The 15693-nt window shown below is 42.5% G+C and overlaps 1 protein-coding gene across 2 annotated transcripts; it reads right to left on the bottom strand.

Annotated features, from left to right (window-relative positions):
* Positions 1–2505: 2505 nt before the first annotated feature.
* On the bottom strand, positions 2506–11599 carry LOC128462004 (NACHT, LRR and PYD domains-containing protein 12). 2 transcript variants are annotated; one of them, XM_053447226.1, is made up of 7 exons: positions 11493–11597; positions 10610–11140; positions 9796–9969; positions 8855–9028; positions 6227–6400; positions 5696–5869; positions 2506–3279 (listed from the first exon to the last, which is right to left on the bottom strand). In XM_053447226.1, exons 2-7 carry the CDS (start codon positions 11044–11046, stop codon positions 3264–3266), a joined length of 1149 nt encoding a protein of 382 aa, XP_053303201.1. In that variant the 5' UTR covers positions 11047–11140; positions 11493–11597; the 3' UTR covers positions 2506–3263. The 2 variants fall into 2 exon arrangements, with proteins under 2 accessions (XP_053303201.1, XP_053303209.1); XM_053447234.1 differs by lacking the exon at positions 8855–9028 and having other exon boundaries at positions 11493–11599.
* Positions 11600–15693: the final 4094 nt, after the last annotated feature.

Here is a 15693-nt window from a genome sequence, read left to right as displayed (position 1 = left end):
ATATAAATAAATAAAAAAAGTTAAATATGCTTCTGACTAAAGGGCATATTTGGGCATCAAGGGCAAAGGGGCAGGTGCTCAACTGCGTTTCCTGCTCAACGGCTGCGTCAGTGAGCAGGAAACTCTGGTTATTCAGCGACTCGGTCCTTGGAACCGTGAGGTCAGCGACACCAGCAACCATCGTCCATTACAGCGGCCAGAGCATGCGACATCGATTCCAAACTGAAGCTGCTGCTGAAGATATATGTAAATACAATCAGATCGTAATTCAAGTTGGCAGCAATGACTTCTGGCTTTGTGTGTCGGAGCTCAATGAAGTTCATGTGGAGTCTGTGTGTGCCTTTGCAAAAACGATGTGGGACTCTATAGTTTCCTCTGTGTGGTGTTGTTCAATGTTACTCGTAATAGTTGATTGACATGTGGGTTTGATCAATGGGGAAGCCCTATGTTGGTGTGCTGGGGACCAAGGGGATGAGGGAGTGAATGTGGGGTGCGGGGTTGAGAGACGGAAGCGGGAGCGGAATGAAACATGTCAACATCAGTACACAGTTATCTCACAAGCATTATACAGCGACATGGTGTAGTTGTACTACCGTAGGGACGTACATAAAAGTTTGGAAGAAGTGTTCGGTGGAGTTAGATGAGCGATAACAAGCAGGACCGGAAAGCGGCTAATCTTAGCATGATGGCTAATGCTCCCAACGCTACGTTCACCTCTGCCCTGTTTGAGCCACAGCACAGAGTCAGCCATCCATGGTCTCTGTACAGTAGGGCCCCGTATGGAGCAAGATGAAGCGCCAGACTGGTGCTTTGCCTAATTCCAGTGTTGTCTGACCACTGGTTTCTGAGTTGGTTTCATCCTGTTGGTCGGACATCTCATGCATCACATTCCTGATGGACTGTTCCACCTTTAATCATATTGATTGTTGTTCTCACATATCTTATTGTGACCCTGAACCAACTGACTCTCTCTCTTTTCTTGTTTCAGGCAGCTGGACGAGCGACGGGGAGCAGTTGTGGGATTCACAGCACTTTGCATGTAGGCCCAAAGGCTGGTGGTCACTTGAACAGTGTGTTGTGGTTCTGTTTTTGCAGTGAGTTGCAGTGGTAGTGATCAGTGTGCTCACGTGATGGTGTCTATTTGGGTTTGTGATAGAATCTCCCCGTAGTGAGTATGCTGCCTACATAATGGTCCCTGCTATTTAGGTTAAAGTGTGTTGTATCCCTGTGGTAACAGTATTTGTTGTTTGAGCTTTTTTAAACATTCAGAAATAAAAAGCTATTTGTTGTATTTATATTTGTCGATCTTTTCCCCCTTTCTCAGGTCCCTCATTCTAGTCTTCCCATTATTAAAAAGAGATTTAATTGTGAACTGAATGCACATCTCTGTTCTTCTTGAACCCCTGAAATGTGACTGTGCCCGTGCACACTGATGTCATTGGAATCGAGCATGACCCAAAGGGTGTTTTAATTCTAAAGCAGTCATTCTCAACACTGGGACAGGTCACATGATCATTAACCTTAATGTGATCAAACACAAAACTAAAGCTAAAACTACTGAGCTAATGAACGTCTTGTGAAAGAGCAGCAGATTATATCAGATTATTCTTCTTTCTGCTCCTTTTCAGTCAAGATTAGAGATTCTGTGTTTGCATTTAAATTGCTTTGTTCTGCTGTGAGTCTGTTTATATTGAGAAATATTGATCAGTTGTAGAATTTCTTTACTTGCACAGACTTTTCCTTATAAGTATAAAGTATATCCCATAAATGGGTTTGATGGAATTCTAACGGATCCTTTGGACAACGTGTTGTTCACACTTTGTGTTTGGTCACGGTGACAACAGCCTGGTGCACAGCTCCATGAAGAGATGATGGTCTCACTCTGCTGCAGAGGAAGTGGACCTCAGAGCTTCAACATCTGCTGGAAAGATGTCAGAGCAGCGTGTTCATGAACATGGCGTAACAGTCACATGTTACACTGACACACGTGTGTTGAGGATCATCACAAAGTCACATGATGACCTCTCAACACAGTGAGGACTTGAGCCTGTCAGGAACTGACTCTGTCAAATATTTCTTATCCTGAAGTCACAAAGAACTAAGACGGGCTTGAACATGAAGTGAAATCATCGTTTTGAGACAAATGTCCACTGTCTTCAGGACATCATGTCTCAGACACTTGCTGACACTTGTCTCTCCTGTGAACCTCCCATCATCAATTATTTCCCAGCATGCTCCTGTACCCAGAGGCCTGCTACAGTCTCCCCCTGGTGGTTGTTCTGAGGTGGTGGTCGAGAACGTACAACAAGAATTTCCTCAGAGACTTAAAAATGCTCTGCTCTTCATCAACTCTTCTTCATACTGTAAATGTCTCATTCACTTTTCTTCTGGTTGTTTCCATTATGTCAAACTGGTAATTTTGTTATTTTACCTGCACCAAGGACGAGATGTTTCCACCTGTTTGTTTGAAGATGAAAGAAAAGCAGAGTCATGATTCCAGTGAAGTCGGTGGAAGGATTTTTATTGAGCATTAAAGCAAAGACAAGTAGAAACAGAACTTTTCTCTCTGAGATGTTTTTCTTCTCGTTACATCTGGTTTGTCAGAGAGGAAATTAACCATGTGTTTGACTCATAGACTGAATATAAAGGCTTTGACTGGGATGTGCTTCTGTTATACTACAGCGCCACCTGTGGGTTAAAAATTAGAAAAGCAACCACCGCTCGGCACCTGATGCAGAAATGAAAACGTCCCATTTTTAAAGTTTTGATCTTTTGTGTCAAAAAAAAAACTCTGATTTTGAACTCTAAGTGATTTCAATGTGTTTAACTTTGTGTTGAACTAAATCAATTTGTGACGTGAATAAACAAACCTATACACAGAATGTGGTTATACACACATGGAGACATACTGAAGGAAAAAGGTACAAAAAAATAAAGACAAACTTAAATACACTATAAGTGACTCTTTATAGAGGGTTTATATATTCTGCTTGTGTTGTGTCATTTCAATAAACATGTAATTCTTCATGTGAATAAACACAATCGGAGCAAGAAGGTTGCTGGTTTGAATCTGGCTCAGATGGGGTCTTCCTGTGTGGAGTCTGCATGTTCTCCCCGTGTTTTCTCCAGGTGCTCCAGCTTCATCTCACAAACACATGCAGATTAGGGGTTGTGTAGTTTGGAGACTACACACAAGCTGCTGCTGCTTCAGCCTCTGGATCATCAGGACACAGCTCAGCCTCCGTCCACACACACTGACCTCTTCACACTGTCCACCACCTGTTGAGAGAAGAAGACATCAGTGTCACAGAGACTCACTTCATCAGCTGTGAGTCAGTGATGCAGCACATCCAGTAGAAAGAGCAGCAGGGACTTCAGTCCTGTTCAGACATAGAGCAGCTTCCTCTCTGCTTCATGTTCAACTCGTTAATTTAACTCAAGTTTTCATCAATAAGATGTGAGCGTGCGGGGTTTATTGAGTATAACCAGTCACAGACATTGACAGCAGAGCCTAATATTTCACAACGAGGATCAAACTTTTCTATAATAAAAATCAGAGGAGAACAAACACATGATCCAGAATAAAAGAAACTCAGTCACAGCTGCTTAATGCAGGAAGAACAGCTGGTGAAACATCTGGGATCGTGTCAATGTGTCAGTTATTGTGCCCCCTGGTGGCATTTCAAAGAAAATATATTCTGTGATCAGGATATAGTAACGTGTGTGAAGGAGATAAATAACTTGGGGCCACAAGATCTGAATCGGTTGTTTACTAACAAGACAAGAGGAAGAGAAGAAGATTCTTGATGAGAAACGTTTGAGTCCCAGGATATGGCCTTGACTTGACCATTAGTTTGACACACACTGTCTCACTGTCTCTGAGGACAAACACTGACTCACTGTCTCTGAAGACACAGACTGTCTCTGAGGACACATACTGACTCTGAGGACACACACTGTCTCTGAGGACACACACTGTCTCACTGTCTCTGAGGACACACACTGTGGTGGAAACCTCTGACATCACTTCTCAATAAAAACACATGGACCTGTCTTCAGGAAGCTGACTGAGTGCATCTGGTTATTGGTGACAGGATGAGTCTGGAGAGATTGAGATGGTCTAGGTGAGTTAGAGATCAACTAAACCAACCAGACGTTGATTTAAACTTCCATTGTCCTTCCCGTTAAGGAGAGTGTGCAACACACAACTGTTGGGCAATGGTTTTTGTGCAAACCACAGGCCTCCTTCGGCCTACATGTGTGGTCAAAGCTTGAAGCAAGCATGCTGCATGTTCTGGAGCGAACTCAATCTCCCAAGATGCCACAGGTTCTATTGTTCTGAAAAACCAAGGAACTCAGTCTCCCAGGGGGCAACAGGCTCCTTTTGTTTCAGCAACCTCATGCATATGTGTGAAAATGCTCACCTCCTATTGGTCACTCTGGCCACATGACCACCAGGCCTATAAAAGACCAAGATCTGCCCCAACTCTTCCTCTTTCCACAACTCTTCAAGGACATCAGGAGTCCAGCTCTCTTCTCCTGCATTAGCTGAGGGGGGGCTGGGCTGATCCAGCTTTCTTCTCTTCCCAACCAACAACCGGAGGTCAGAGGTGCAGCTTTCCAACTCATCTTCTCAAGGAAACCTCCTCTCAAATCAAGCTTCTACAAACTCCTAGCAGCGACTCAATGTCCTGCAGGTAAGGATTTCGAACCAGCATTTGAGCACACAGCTCCACAGCAACGTTAAGGCAGAGAACTCTACGACTCACCTGCTTTTCCCTTTCTCTAAGGACTGGTAACAATCTGGGCTTAATAATTATACATGCTAAGCAAGACTGTTTATTTGATTCTGTGTGTGTTTTGTAAGTTTGATATGTGGTGTGATATTGTGTTTATAAGTTATTTGAAAGTTAAGTGTTACATACGCTCTTCAAAGGATCTCTCTGACTCTCTCATTATCTGATTAACATACACACAGTCACACATAGCATTTCACTTACTTAAACCTTCCTCCTCTATCAGTATAATTTGCGTTTTTATACTTTATTATGTTCATAATAAATGTTTTCTTTCAAAAATGTTCATTCATTAATGTAGAATAAGTGAATTTTGCCAACCGTTACACTGTTAAGATCTCTATAACCTTCACTGTTCATTATTTCATTTTTAATAGTAAAATATTGAGATTTCTAATTGGACTAGACCTAAATGAGACTGATATTAATCAACAAATTGGCTATCTTTTCCCTTACTTCGAAGGGTGGTGCCCGAGACAACTTTAACCAATTAAAGTTATGATTTAATATTAATATTTTAAATATGAATGTTTTATATTTTATTTTGATAACCAATCTATTGAATGCCTAAAGGCACACCATTCTATGGTATCACTTTATAAGTGTTATTGCACAACACAACAGTGTAGAGTCACTGTGGTCAGTGGGCGGAGCTTCTATACTGGTTGATCTCCAACTTAACCTGGAGCAGGTTAGCCGTTCATCACAAGTTACCATGGTGATTTACCTCATTAAGAAGTGGACGAGCTTCGTAGAACTGAGAAAACTAAACCTGAAGTTAACCTGATAACCACAAATCCTGCTTGGTAGCACAGACCCTGGATCTGTACTGTGATACTGACTGTGTTTAGTAAAATACTGATGAAAGCAGCTTGGACTGACTCCAACCATCTACTGACCTCAAAGTCTCTAGTCGACAGTCTGGACTCTGCTCCAAATAAAGCAGCTCCTTCACTCCAGAGTCCTGAAGGTCGTTTCCTCTCAGATCCAGTTCTCTCAGATGAGAGGGGTTTGACCTCAGCGCTGAAGCCAGAGAAGAACAACTGATCCATGACAGATTGCAGCGAAGCAACCTGGATAAAGAATAAAACTTCACTGTAAATTAAACTGAGTTTATGTGTCAAACAGACTCATAACATGGAAGATAAATATGAAATCAGACATGTTGGACTAAAAACGAGTCCTGGTTCAGTAAAAATACATTATTTGGACCCGGTCTCTGTCCTGCAGATCAGTTTAGGAAATCCAGAACTAAACTCAGATGTATTTTAACAAGTGGCTGAATATTTAAAAAGTCACAAATTAAACAATGGATGGATTCAAGTTATGTATGAAGAGGAATTATGTTAAATTAAAATTAACAGAGATAAATTGTGTATAAATGCTGTATTATAGATATGAGAACTACAAAAGTCAGTCAGTGAACTGACCTTAGAGTCTCCAGTCGACAGGTTGGACTCTGTAGAGAACCACACAGCTCCTTCAATGCTGAGTCCTGCTGGTCATTGTCACTCAGATCCAGTTCTCTCAGATGAGAGGGGTTTGACTTCAGAGCTGAAGCCAGAGAAGAACAGCTGATCTCTGACAGACTACAGAGATTCAACCTGGATAAAGAAAAAAAACGTAAGTGTAAATTAAAGTTCATGCGGAAAAGAAAAAAAACATTCATGTCAGACAGACTCATAACATGGAAGATAAATATGAAATCAGACATGTTTGACTAAAAACGAGTCCTGTTTCAATAAAAATAGATTATTTGGACCCAGTCTCTGTCCTGCAGATCAGTTTAAAGGGGACATATTATGAAAAATCCACTTTTGTAGTGCTTCTACACGTTAGTATGGGTATCTGGCATGTCTACCGTCCCAAAAACTCTGGAAAAAAACAACTCCCTTGATTTGTTGTGGTTCCTCTATGTAAGAAACTATACCATAGAGTGCGTCGAATGGGAATACGACCAGAATTGACGTCACAGTCGGTCTACTTGGCATAGCCCCCCCCCCCCCCCCCCCCCCACTGGAGGCGGAGATCTGGTGGAGGAGGAGACCGGGTTATGTTACGAGCCACAGCACCATCCTCAGCTTGAGGCTGCGGGTGTTAGCTGGGAAGCTAGCCGAGGGGGGACACTAACCAGCCGGTGAGCAGGGTGAGAGGCGGAGATCTGGCCGAGAAGCAGAGCCTGCGTTGGGGTAAGTCACGAGCCAAAGCCCCCTCCTCAGCTCGGGCTCGTTAGGGGATGTCGGGTTGCTGGACCCATGTCTGCGGCTCGCTTCTGGTGGACCTGTCGGTGTTTGTTTACGGTTAGCAGCAGGGAGCTAAAGCTAGCTTGCTGTTAGTTTGTGTTTAAAGTTGCTTCAAATGGCTGCTTGTGCACATTTTTACAGCAGTATTGCATGTGGTAGCCCACCCGGGAAGCAGCGGAGATCTGGCCGAGAAGCCGAGCCTGCTGTCGGGGTAAGTCACATGCCAAAGCCCCCTCCTCAGCTCGGGCTCGTTAGGTGATGCTGGGCTGCTGGACCCATGTCTGCGGCTCGCTTCTAATGGACCTGTCGGTGTTTGTTTACGGTTGGCAGCAGTCGCCTTACTGATCTCCCCACGGACAGGGGAGCGTTGACGGTGCGTGTCTCGTGTTGCAGTGAGTGTCTTCAACTAGAAAAGCTGTTTTGTTTCGGTAATTGACGGTGACATGTAAGCTAGGTGGCGTTAGCCTCATAGCAATCAGTGCCCGGCTTGCCGGCCGGCGTCGTCGGCAGCCTCAGCCGGCTGCTCGGTGACGGGTTGGTCCCGGCGGCTCACTGCGAGGCTGGCGATGGTCCGGCTGACTTCACACACCTGAGAGCCGGAGACGTCTCACCGGCTCAGGGTTCCCCACGTCTGCAGGGTATGTCTCATTTTCATCATTGATCATTATCGATCTGTCTACTTGTGGCTTTACGGTAAAACAGCATGGTTGGGTGAAACGGCTTTACCGCTTTACCGTATGAGGCACTAGTAGACGCGCAACAAAAACCCGAGTGGCGGCTGGCTTCCCAGATGACGGCTCACTTTACTGCAGTCCCGGTCTCCGGCTGCATTGTACCCGTGGTGTGGCGCTCGCTAAGCGGACAACCTCTCCTGTGATGCCCGGGCGCAGAGGAGGAGAAGGGGGGAGAGAGCTGCGCCTTATAACTTTTGTTGCCCGTACAGATTTGCTCCACGCACCCCGAGCTGCACGCACCGGTGCCGCTCACCATTAGCTCGTTGCCACCTCCGTTGCTCAATAAACTCATACCCGGGGTTTTAAGTGCATTTCGCCGCAAAAGTTGCAGCAGTGTTAGCTTCCAGAACTGTAGCCCCTCCACGATCTGTGTGCGTGTGTGTGTGTGTGTGTGCGCTCAGAATATATGCCCTCTAAGAATAAATATACACATACAATTATATAGTGTATACACACATATCTAATGCATGTATTTAAATAATGTACATCTTTATCAGAAGGTGTAGTATTTAGAAAATTCTAGCTTCAATGAAGAAACACAACAAACAGATACAGAAATATATGTGTAGGACAGTGACTTAAAATGAATTTTAATAACCTTAAATATGCTAAGGGGAGATTTAAGATGTGTGTGTGTCTGTGTGTGTGTGTGTCGGGGGCGGGGCAGTGAGAAGGGGGATGGGTTGTTGGTGAAAACGGGGGCGGGGCGGTGAGAGGGGGGGGGGGGGCGGGGCACTCAAAACAGGTCAATCTGAGGAAGGCTGTTGTAGACAGGGTAAAAAGGGTGCTGTTTTAAATGATCCTTGTGATTTTTTGACCAAAAAATGTTACAGACATTTCATTAAGACCCCAAGGAACCATATCAACTGTGGTGAAATGGGCATAATATGTCCCCTTTAAGAAATCCAGAACTAAACTCAGTGTTTTAACAGCTGATTATTTAAAATGTCACAAATTAATTGATGAATGGACTCATAATGTATGAAAAAGAATTATGTTTATATAGAATTAAAGGAGATAAATTGTGTATGAATGCTGTGTTAAAGATATGAGATCTACAAAAGTCAGTCAGTGAACTGACCTCAGAGTCTCCAGTCGACAGGTTGGACTCTGTAGAAAACCACACAGCTCCTTCACTCCTGAGTCCTGCAGGTTGTTTAGACTCAGATCTAGTTCTCTCAGATTAGAGGGGTTTGACCTCAGAGCTGAAGCCAGAGAAGAACAGCTGATATCTGACAGTCTGCAGTCCTTCAACCTGGATAAAGAAATATGAATATTTGAATGTGTCCTCCTGTTGTTGTGGATCATCATCATGTCAACACAGACTCTCAACATGCTGCTGACCTCAGTCCAGTCTGTAACCTGAAGATTACATTACATTACATTTCACTGACGCTTTTATCCAAAGCGACTTACAATAAGTGCATAAAACCCCAAGGGTACAGACCCAGGACAACAAGAATCAAGAAAGTACAATTTCTTCAAAATAAAGCGAAACTACAAAGTGCTATAAGTAAGTGCCATTTAAGTTCTACTAAAGTGTTAGTTTAAAAAATTGTTAGTGATTTTTTTTTAATTTTTTTTATTCAAGGTATAGTCGAAGATAAATATCAGTTCAGATATGTTGTACCATTGTTTCATTCATCAGCTTCTTCTGTGTGTGATTAGTCACTGAGCAGGTTTGTGTAATTAAACACTGTTTAAAGTAGAGAAGGCTCCTGTCAGTCACTTCCTGTTTTTTTCTATACTTATCAACTGTCCCACGTGTTTCAATAAGAATGTGTCTTATTTTGAAAACCTTAGGAGGACGAGCGCTCGGCCTCAGTCCAGATGTTATTTACTGACACTTTCTTAGTGAGCAGGTGAGTGCAGGTGAATGGAGTTGATGAGGTGGAGGTGACTGACAGGCTGGGTGAGTGACAGATGACTGAGGGGCAGTGAGCTGAGCAGAACTGTGACAATTCATATAAATAATGACCGAATGAGAAAGAAAGTTGGAAAAGTGAAGAAGGATTTAAGGACCTCAGAGTCTCCAGTCGACAGTTTGGACTCTCCAGTCCAGAACACAGCAGCTTCACTCCTGAATCCTGCAGCTCGTTTTCACTAAGATCCAGTTCTCTCAGATGTGAGGGGTCTGACTTCAGAGCTGAGGCCACAACTTCACAGTGAGTCTCTGAGAGTCCACAACCACTTAGTCTGTAATTAAAGAAAATATCAAATCTGTTAGAATAAGTTGGACTCACACTGCATTGGTAGGCGTACAAACGCAGGTTGGTAATTCTAGTTTGACAAGAAAGAAGAATAAACAATATTTCCTGCTTCTTCAGTTTAAAGGAACAGTCAGTGATTCTCATCCAAAACACTTATTCAGTGATGTCTCCTCACACTGTGCTAGCTGTTTACTAAAATATATGTATATATACACACACAATATATACAATAATCTCCCTTGTACCCCACATGGTCGTATCAAACTCCAGCACAGTGATCACATTGGATTTCCTTCTCCACATCTGATCCAATTGTTCTGTATGTACATGAGAACAATGAGAATGTGTATGTCTACATAATAATAATAACTTTATTACAAACACACGTCTCCAATCAACCTAACTTCGATCTACATCTCTTTGGGTTTGTCGAGGAAGCTGGAGAACCCAGAGAAAACCCTGCAGACACCAGGAGAACCTCCTCCTCACAGAAAGGCTGCACTAACAGTGTTGACCACTGAAACACCATGCTGCCCAAAACAATGAGAATCATTTAACACTGAGTGTATTTGAAGAACGACTCATCTCCACTGATTGAACATGTTATCGATCATGTCTGGACTCACCGAGCCTTCCTGCAGTTCCTCACAGCTGGGATCAGTCTCCGTCGACCCTGGTCTGAAGTGTTGAACTTATCCAGGTCCAACTCATCCAGAACCTCCTCTGACATCTGCAGCATGTAGGCCAGAGCTGAGCAGTGGATCACAGAGAGTTTCTCCTCTGATTTGTTCTTTGAAATAAGGAAATGTTGCATCTGCTGATGAACTGAGTGGTCGTTCATCTCAGTCAGACAGTGGAAGATGTTGATGCTTCTGTCAGGAGAAATGTCATCACTCTTCATCTCCTTCAGCTTGTTGATGACTCTCTGGATGATCTTTGGATTGTTCTCTGTCCGACCCAGCAGGCCTCCTAAGACTCTCTGGTTGGACTCCAGACTGAGGCCATGAAGGAAGCGAACAAACAGGTCCAGATGACCATTAGTACTGGTGAGGGATTTCTCCATGGTTCTCTTCAGGAGGAAATCCAGGGAGGAGGTACTCCTTGTGTTCCTATATGTTCCCAAGAAGTCGTTGAGTTCTTTTCTGTTCTGTTCTGTTCTGCTTTGGACAAAAGCATCAGCTAAATGACGTGTAATGTAATGTAATGGACACAGGTCGTCACTGCAGGTTCAGTTCTTCTACGCACTCGGCTGCTTTCTGCGCTCGTGAATCGACTGCTCTCAGATTTCTCCTTTGCTCTTGGATTTGTTGGTGGAACAACGCTGTCAAAGTCCCCCCCCCCCCCCCCTCCAATGAACCAGCCATACGTAAATTAATTGTTTCTTCAAATATAACAAAGTCAAGCCTCCTACATTGTTCCCTTTTGTCACAGTCACCTGAGACAGTTGTAGGTTTAATGTTCTGGACTCAGCCGATAACAGTAAAATACGAATGTTGTTCAAATACTCACCGAACTCTGACTTCACCTTCGTCCTATCTGCTCGGGACCAGTTTACTTCACTTTCCTGGCTCCTCTTTGCATTTACTGGAAATCACATGACTGTGTGCGTGCGAGCGTGTGCGCGTGTTGGTGGGCGGTGTTCAAGGTCCTCCATGTGGACAAAGGTCGTCACTGCAGGTTCAGTTCAGGAGCAGCAGTAAACACCTCCACACGTCAAATTAACAGGTTTTTATTAACAGGAACAAAGTTTGATCCGATTCTCCTCAGTCACCAAATCAAAAACTGTGATGTCGTCATGTCACCTCATCTCCTGCTCATTCAGTGTTCAGCCTCAGCAGATGTGGTTTGTGGGGGAAACTTTGTGACATCACACAAAAACTAAAAATGAAGTGGTTCAGTAAAGTAGAATAATCAGTCGCCAACATGGGAAAAGAGATAAACTCACATAAATAACTCATTGCAGCAAAGTGGTCGTTCAGTTTAAAGATGATCATCATCAGTAAATCCCATGAAGAGACAATAACTGAAAACCTCTTGTTCCTGAAGCTTTATAAAAGTTACACTTCACATTCACAAGACTTTTCTAAACTTGTGTCTTCAGTGGGAACCTGTGACCTCGGAGCCGAGTGCCACAGACACTGGGAAGTCAGACTCAGTTGGGAGACTTTGGAATCTTCATGGGATTTGTTGAGAAGATTGAAGAATAAAAACATAACCACACCAGGTTGAGATGAGGGAGTGACAGAGAGCAGAGGAGCAGTGGAGTGATCGCTGACACAGCAGCAGCAGCAGAGTGAAACTAAAGTGAAGGAAACACTGATTCAAAGCAGCAACTTTAACATGTATTGATCTTATGAATGAAAAAGGTGAGAAAATCTGAACATAAACGTGAACTTGTGACCTCAGTGGTTCACTTACATTTAACTCAATGTGGGCAACTAAAGACATTCTTACATGTGTGCACAGTGAATCTTCAAATATTTACAACAACACGAGAAACAGAGAGGAAGACTTAAACAAATGAGTCACTTCAAAAGCAAGCATTTCAGAATATATGACCTATAATAATAAATAAACACAAAATCCCTCCCTGGTCTGAGTTAAATCCAACGTGTTAAGCTCTGATATGTGAAAGAAAAATAAAATTAAGTTTCCTCCAAAAACCAGTTTGTGCTGGTGTGAAACAGTCATGAAGCTTCCCGTGATGTGCAGGAGATGAAGTTGATTTAAAATCATAAACATGAGAGCAAGTTTGATAAATGTTCCAAAGCAGGATTTTTTAAATTAAAAGAGAAGCACAGACATCCTAACAGTTTGGTAAAGAATTAAACTTAACACATAAAATACTTTTTGACCCCACATGATGACATTTTCCCATCTTTAATTATGTACTTATTCCACACATTTGTCAGTTATGTGTATCAGATGTCAGTACAGCAGAGCTTTTTATGTTTTTAATAAAATGTTTGTATTGTTATGTATAGCCTACATCCAGTATTTGATTTTTTTAAATATTTTTTTATTTAATTTGTTTTATTAACTAATGAATGTAGTCTCTGGAGTGTATGTAGGTGTGTGTCTTTGTGTGTGTGTGTGTGTGTGTGTGTGTATGTATGTGGGTGTGTGTTTGTGTGTGTGTGTGTGTCTGGGCTCAAGAGTAAAAACAAATGACACAGAGTATTGATGAATTAAATGAACCCCAACAAAGTTCAGACCGAGAATCAAGAATTTCACCAAATTTCTGGAACAAATGCTTCTGTAATCATAATTTATTTTACAGAAAACTTTATATCTCGATTCAGTCAAAAGTAAAAAAAACAACAACTGGAAAGTGTTTGTCACAGTTCATATTGTTTGGGGATATGTGCAGTCATCCAGAAATTCTGATATGTGCTGTTAATTCAGGATGGCGACCGCGGATCAGTCAGATGAACCCAGATCAGATGCAGTGAGCAGAGTGTGTCTGCTCAAAGTGAAACAAGGAGTGGGTCTGTAGGTTGTGTGGTAAAGTGAGTGAGAGCTTATTGTTGTGTTGGCTGTTCTCGGTGGATCTGCCTTCCTGAGTTCAAACATAATCTTCACTGTTCATCTTGGCCATCTTCTGTCGGAGGATCTGGATCTCCAGCTGGAGCTTCTCCCTCTCCAGCAGCAGGTTCCCTCTCTTCAGATCCAGCAGATCCTCGTCCAGCGGCACGAGGCCAACCGGCCACTTCGGTTTCACACCTGCAGAGGAAACACACACAATTCACTGGATCCTGCAGCTTCATCTGCACCACGGCTGAGTTGTAAGCAATACAGTCATTTAATTAAGTAAGCAAGCAGCGGTATCCCTCAGATGTTCATGGATACAGATGAATGTCAATGGAATATAACAAATATTAAAAAACATGATTCATAAGCCCCTAGAACCAATTTTTCCAAGATTTCTACAAATTTCTTCCTCAGTGTTTATCTGATACTTTGCAGCATCAAACAAACTCTGCTTAACAGATTATTATGAAACCTATGGGCTGTTGACACTTTCACAGTCACATTGAGAATAATTCATGGTCTTGATTTTTAAAAAACAATCATATTTAGGTGATAAATATCTGAACGTGTGTAAAGCTTGGTGCAGATTGTTAAAATGGGGAAACTGTTGGACCTTGGAGGAGACATTTTCTCTCCTGTGTTCCATTCTAGTTTCCAGTAGGTTTATGGCAGATTTACATGTATTTGCAACAACATCACAGATAATTGATCCTCAGTGGATTTGGCACTGGATCATACACACATGTTCCAGGTCTGTGTGTTGAGATTTGTTAAGACTAAATAAATGTTTTGTCCATGAACTAGAGATTAAAATTAAAATGAACCTCACGTCTCTCCAGCACCTTCCCTTCAAATCTCCTGCTTTACCCTTGGAGCACAACAGGTTTCATGGTCCCATCTACAGTCCATGATCTCTAACTGGTAAATGCAGTTGCTCCCACTAGCTGGGATCCTTCAGTGGTTTCTACGTTTTCTTTTACCCTGGGTTTTTGTTTGAGGGTTAAGAACATGTAATCCCCTGTGAGTCTAACTGGGATAAGTAAATATGGGCTTTACAAATAAAATGGGATTGATTGACAGAAAAAACAACTTCTATTTATCATTCACAGTTATTTCTATAATCATATTTTGAATAATTACCATCCTCGTCATCTATCTTGTTTACGGACTTCAGCTCCACCTCCACTGGGTAATGGTCGCTGACTTTCAGAGCCTGGAAAATAAACAGTTGTGTATTGATGAACAACCGCTGTGTGAGGTGGAGTGTGAACTTGGTAACATTGGCCTTTGCTAAGTAAGTACAAACTAGAAATGTACATGCTAATCTAAAACAAACACTGTTAGATGCTGGACTGAAAAAACAAACAGACAAATTGCTCTGATTTTCACTGGACAGATGCTGCCTTCAAATAAAATATGTTTTTTACAGTTTTCAGACTCCATTTGAACATGTGTGGAGTTCCTTGAAAATGTCCACGAGTTGTGACATGTTTGCTGACATATTCAGGAAATGTAGAGGCCACAGAAGTTGATTTTTCTTTGGATATTAAGCTGGTATATTGTTATTGTAGTCCGATCTTTGTGATTTTATATTACGTCAGAGCAAAACGTTGATGTTCCCGACGGCCTCCTCTCCTCTCTCCATCTTTGTGCCTTTGTACGTCCTTCAATACATCTCATGTTTGCTGTCTTACTAAAGTCTTAACCTCAGTAGCATGTTGCTGCAGCCTTCTCATGGCTTTACCGTTTGAATGCCGAGCACAGCATGTTCCCTTTGGAGGCAGCGTTAGTGTCAAGGGTGAACCCAGGAGTCACAGCCCTGCAGCGTGCGAGTCACTTGTGAATTACACTGATCTTATAATTTAATGCATATGAGTCACGGTGCTTCATTTCTGTCCAAAAACTTCTTGTTACAAGATGAAAATAAAAATAGTTCCCAACAAATGAGCTATTTCCTCCCGTTTAAGTAATGTTTTTGCAAAAGGCTCCAGTGCTCTGCTCAATGCTCAGAGAGTTAATGAGCCTATTTGATATCTAACTACGTAGGATATCTTTTAACAATGATAAAAATATAAAATATCACACCTGCTCGTCACTGAGTCCATAGGCCTTCTGGAAGTTGAAGGGCTTGGCAGAGTTTGGCACAATGGCCTGGAGCATGTCATCTCCGTAGACCACG

This window comes from Pleuronectes platessa, chromosome 2 (assembly GCF_947347685.1).
Source record: "Pleuronectes platessa chromosome 2, fPlePla1.1, whole genome shotgun sequence".
Taxonomy (NCBI): domain Eukaryota; kingdom Metazoa; phylum Chordata; class Actinopteri; order Pleuronectiformes; family Pleuronectidae; genus Pleuronectes; species Pleuronectes platessa.
The sequence above is the reverse complement of the archived record's forward strand: the minus strand, read 5'-3'. Positions and strand labels throughout refer to the sequence as shown.

Excerpts from the sequence above, each read along its gene's own strand:
- LOC128462004 (XM_053447226.1), bottom strand. The coding sequence starts at position 11,046 with ATGGAGAAATCCCTCACCAGTACTAATGGTCATCTGGACCTGTTTGTT. Across the intron at positions 9,970-10,609 it reads AGGAACTGCAGGAAGGCTCG|ACTAAGTGGTTGTGGACTCT; the intron begins GTGAGTCCAGAC and ends CTTTAATTACAG. Across the intron at positions 9,029-9,795 it reads TGTCGACTGGAGACTCTGAG|GTTGAAGGACTGCAGACTGT; the intron begins GTCCTTAAATCC and ends TTCTTTATCCAG.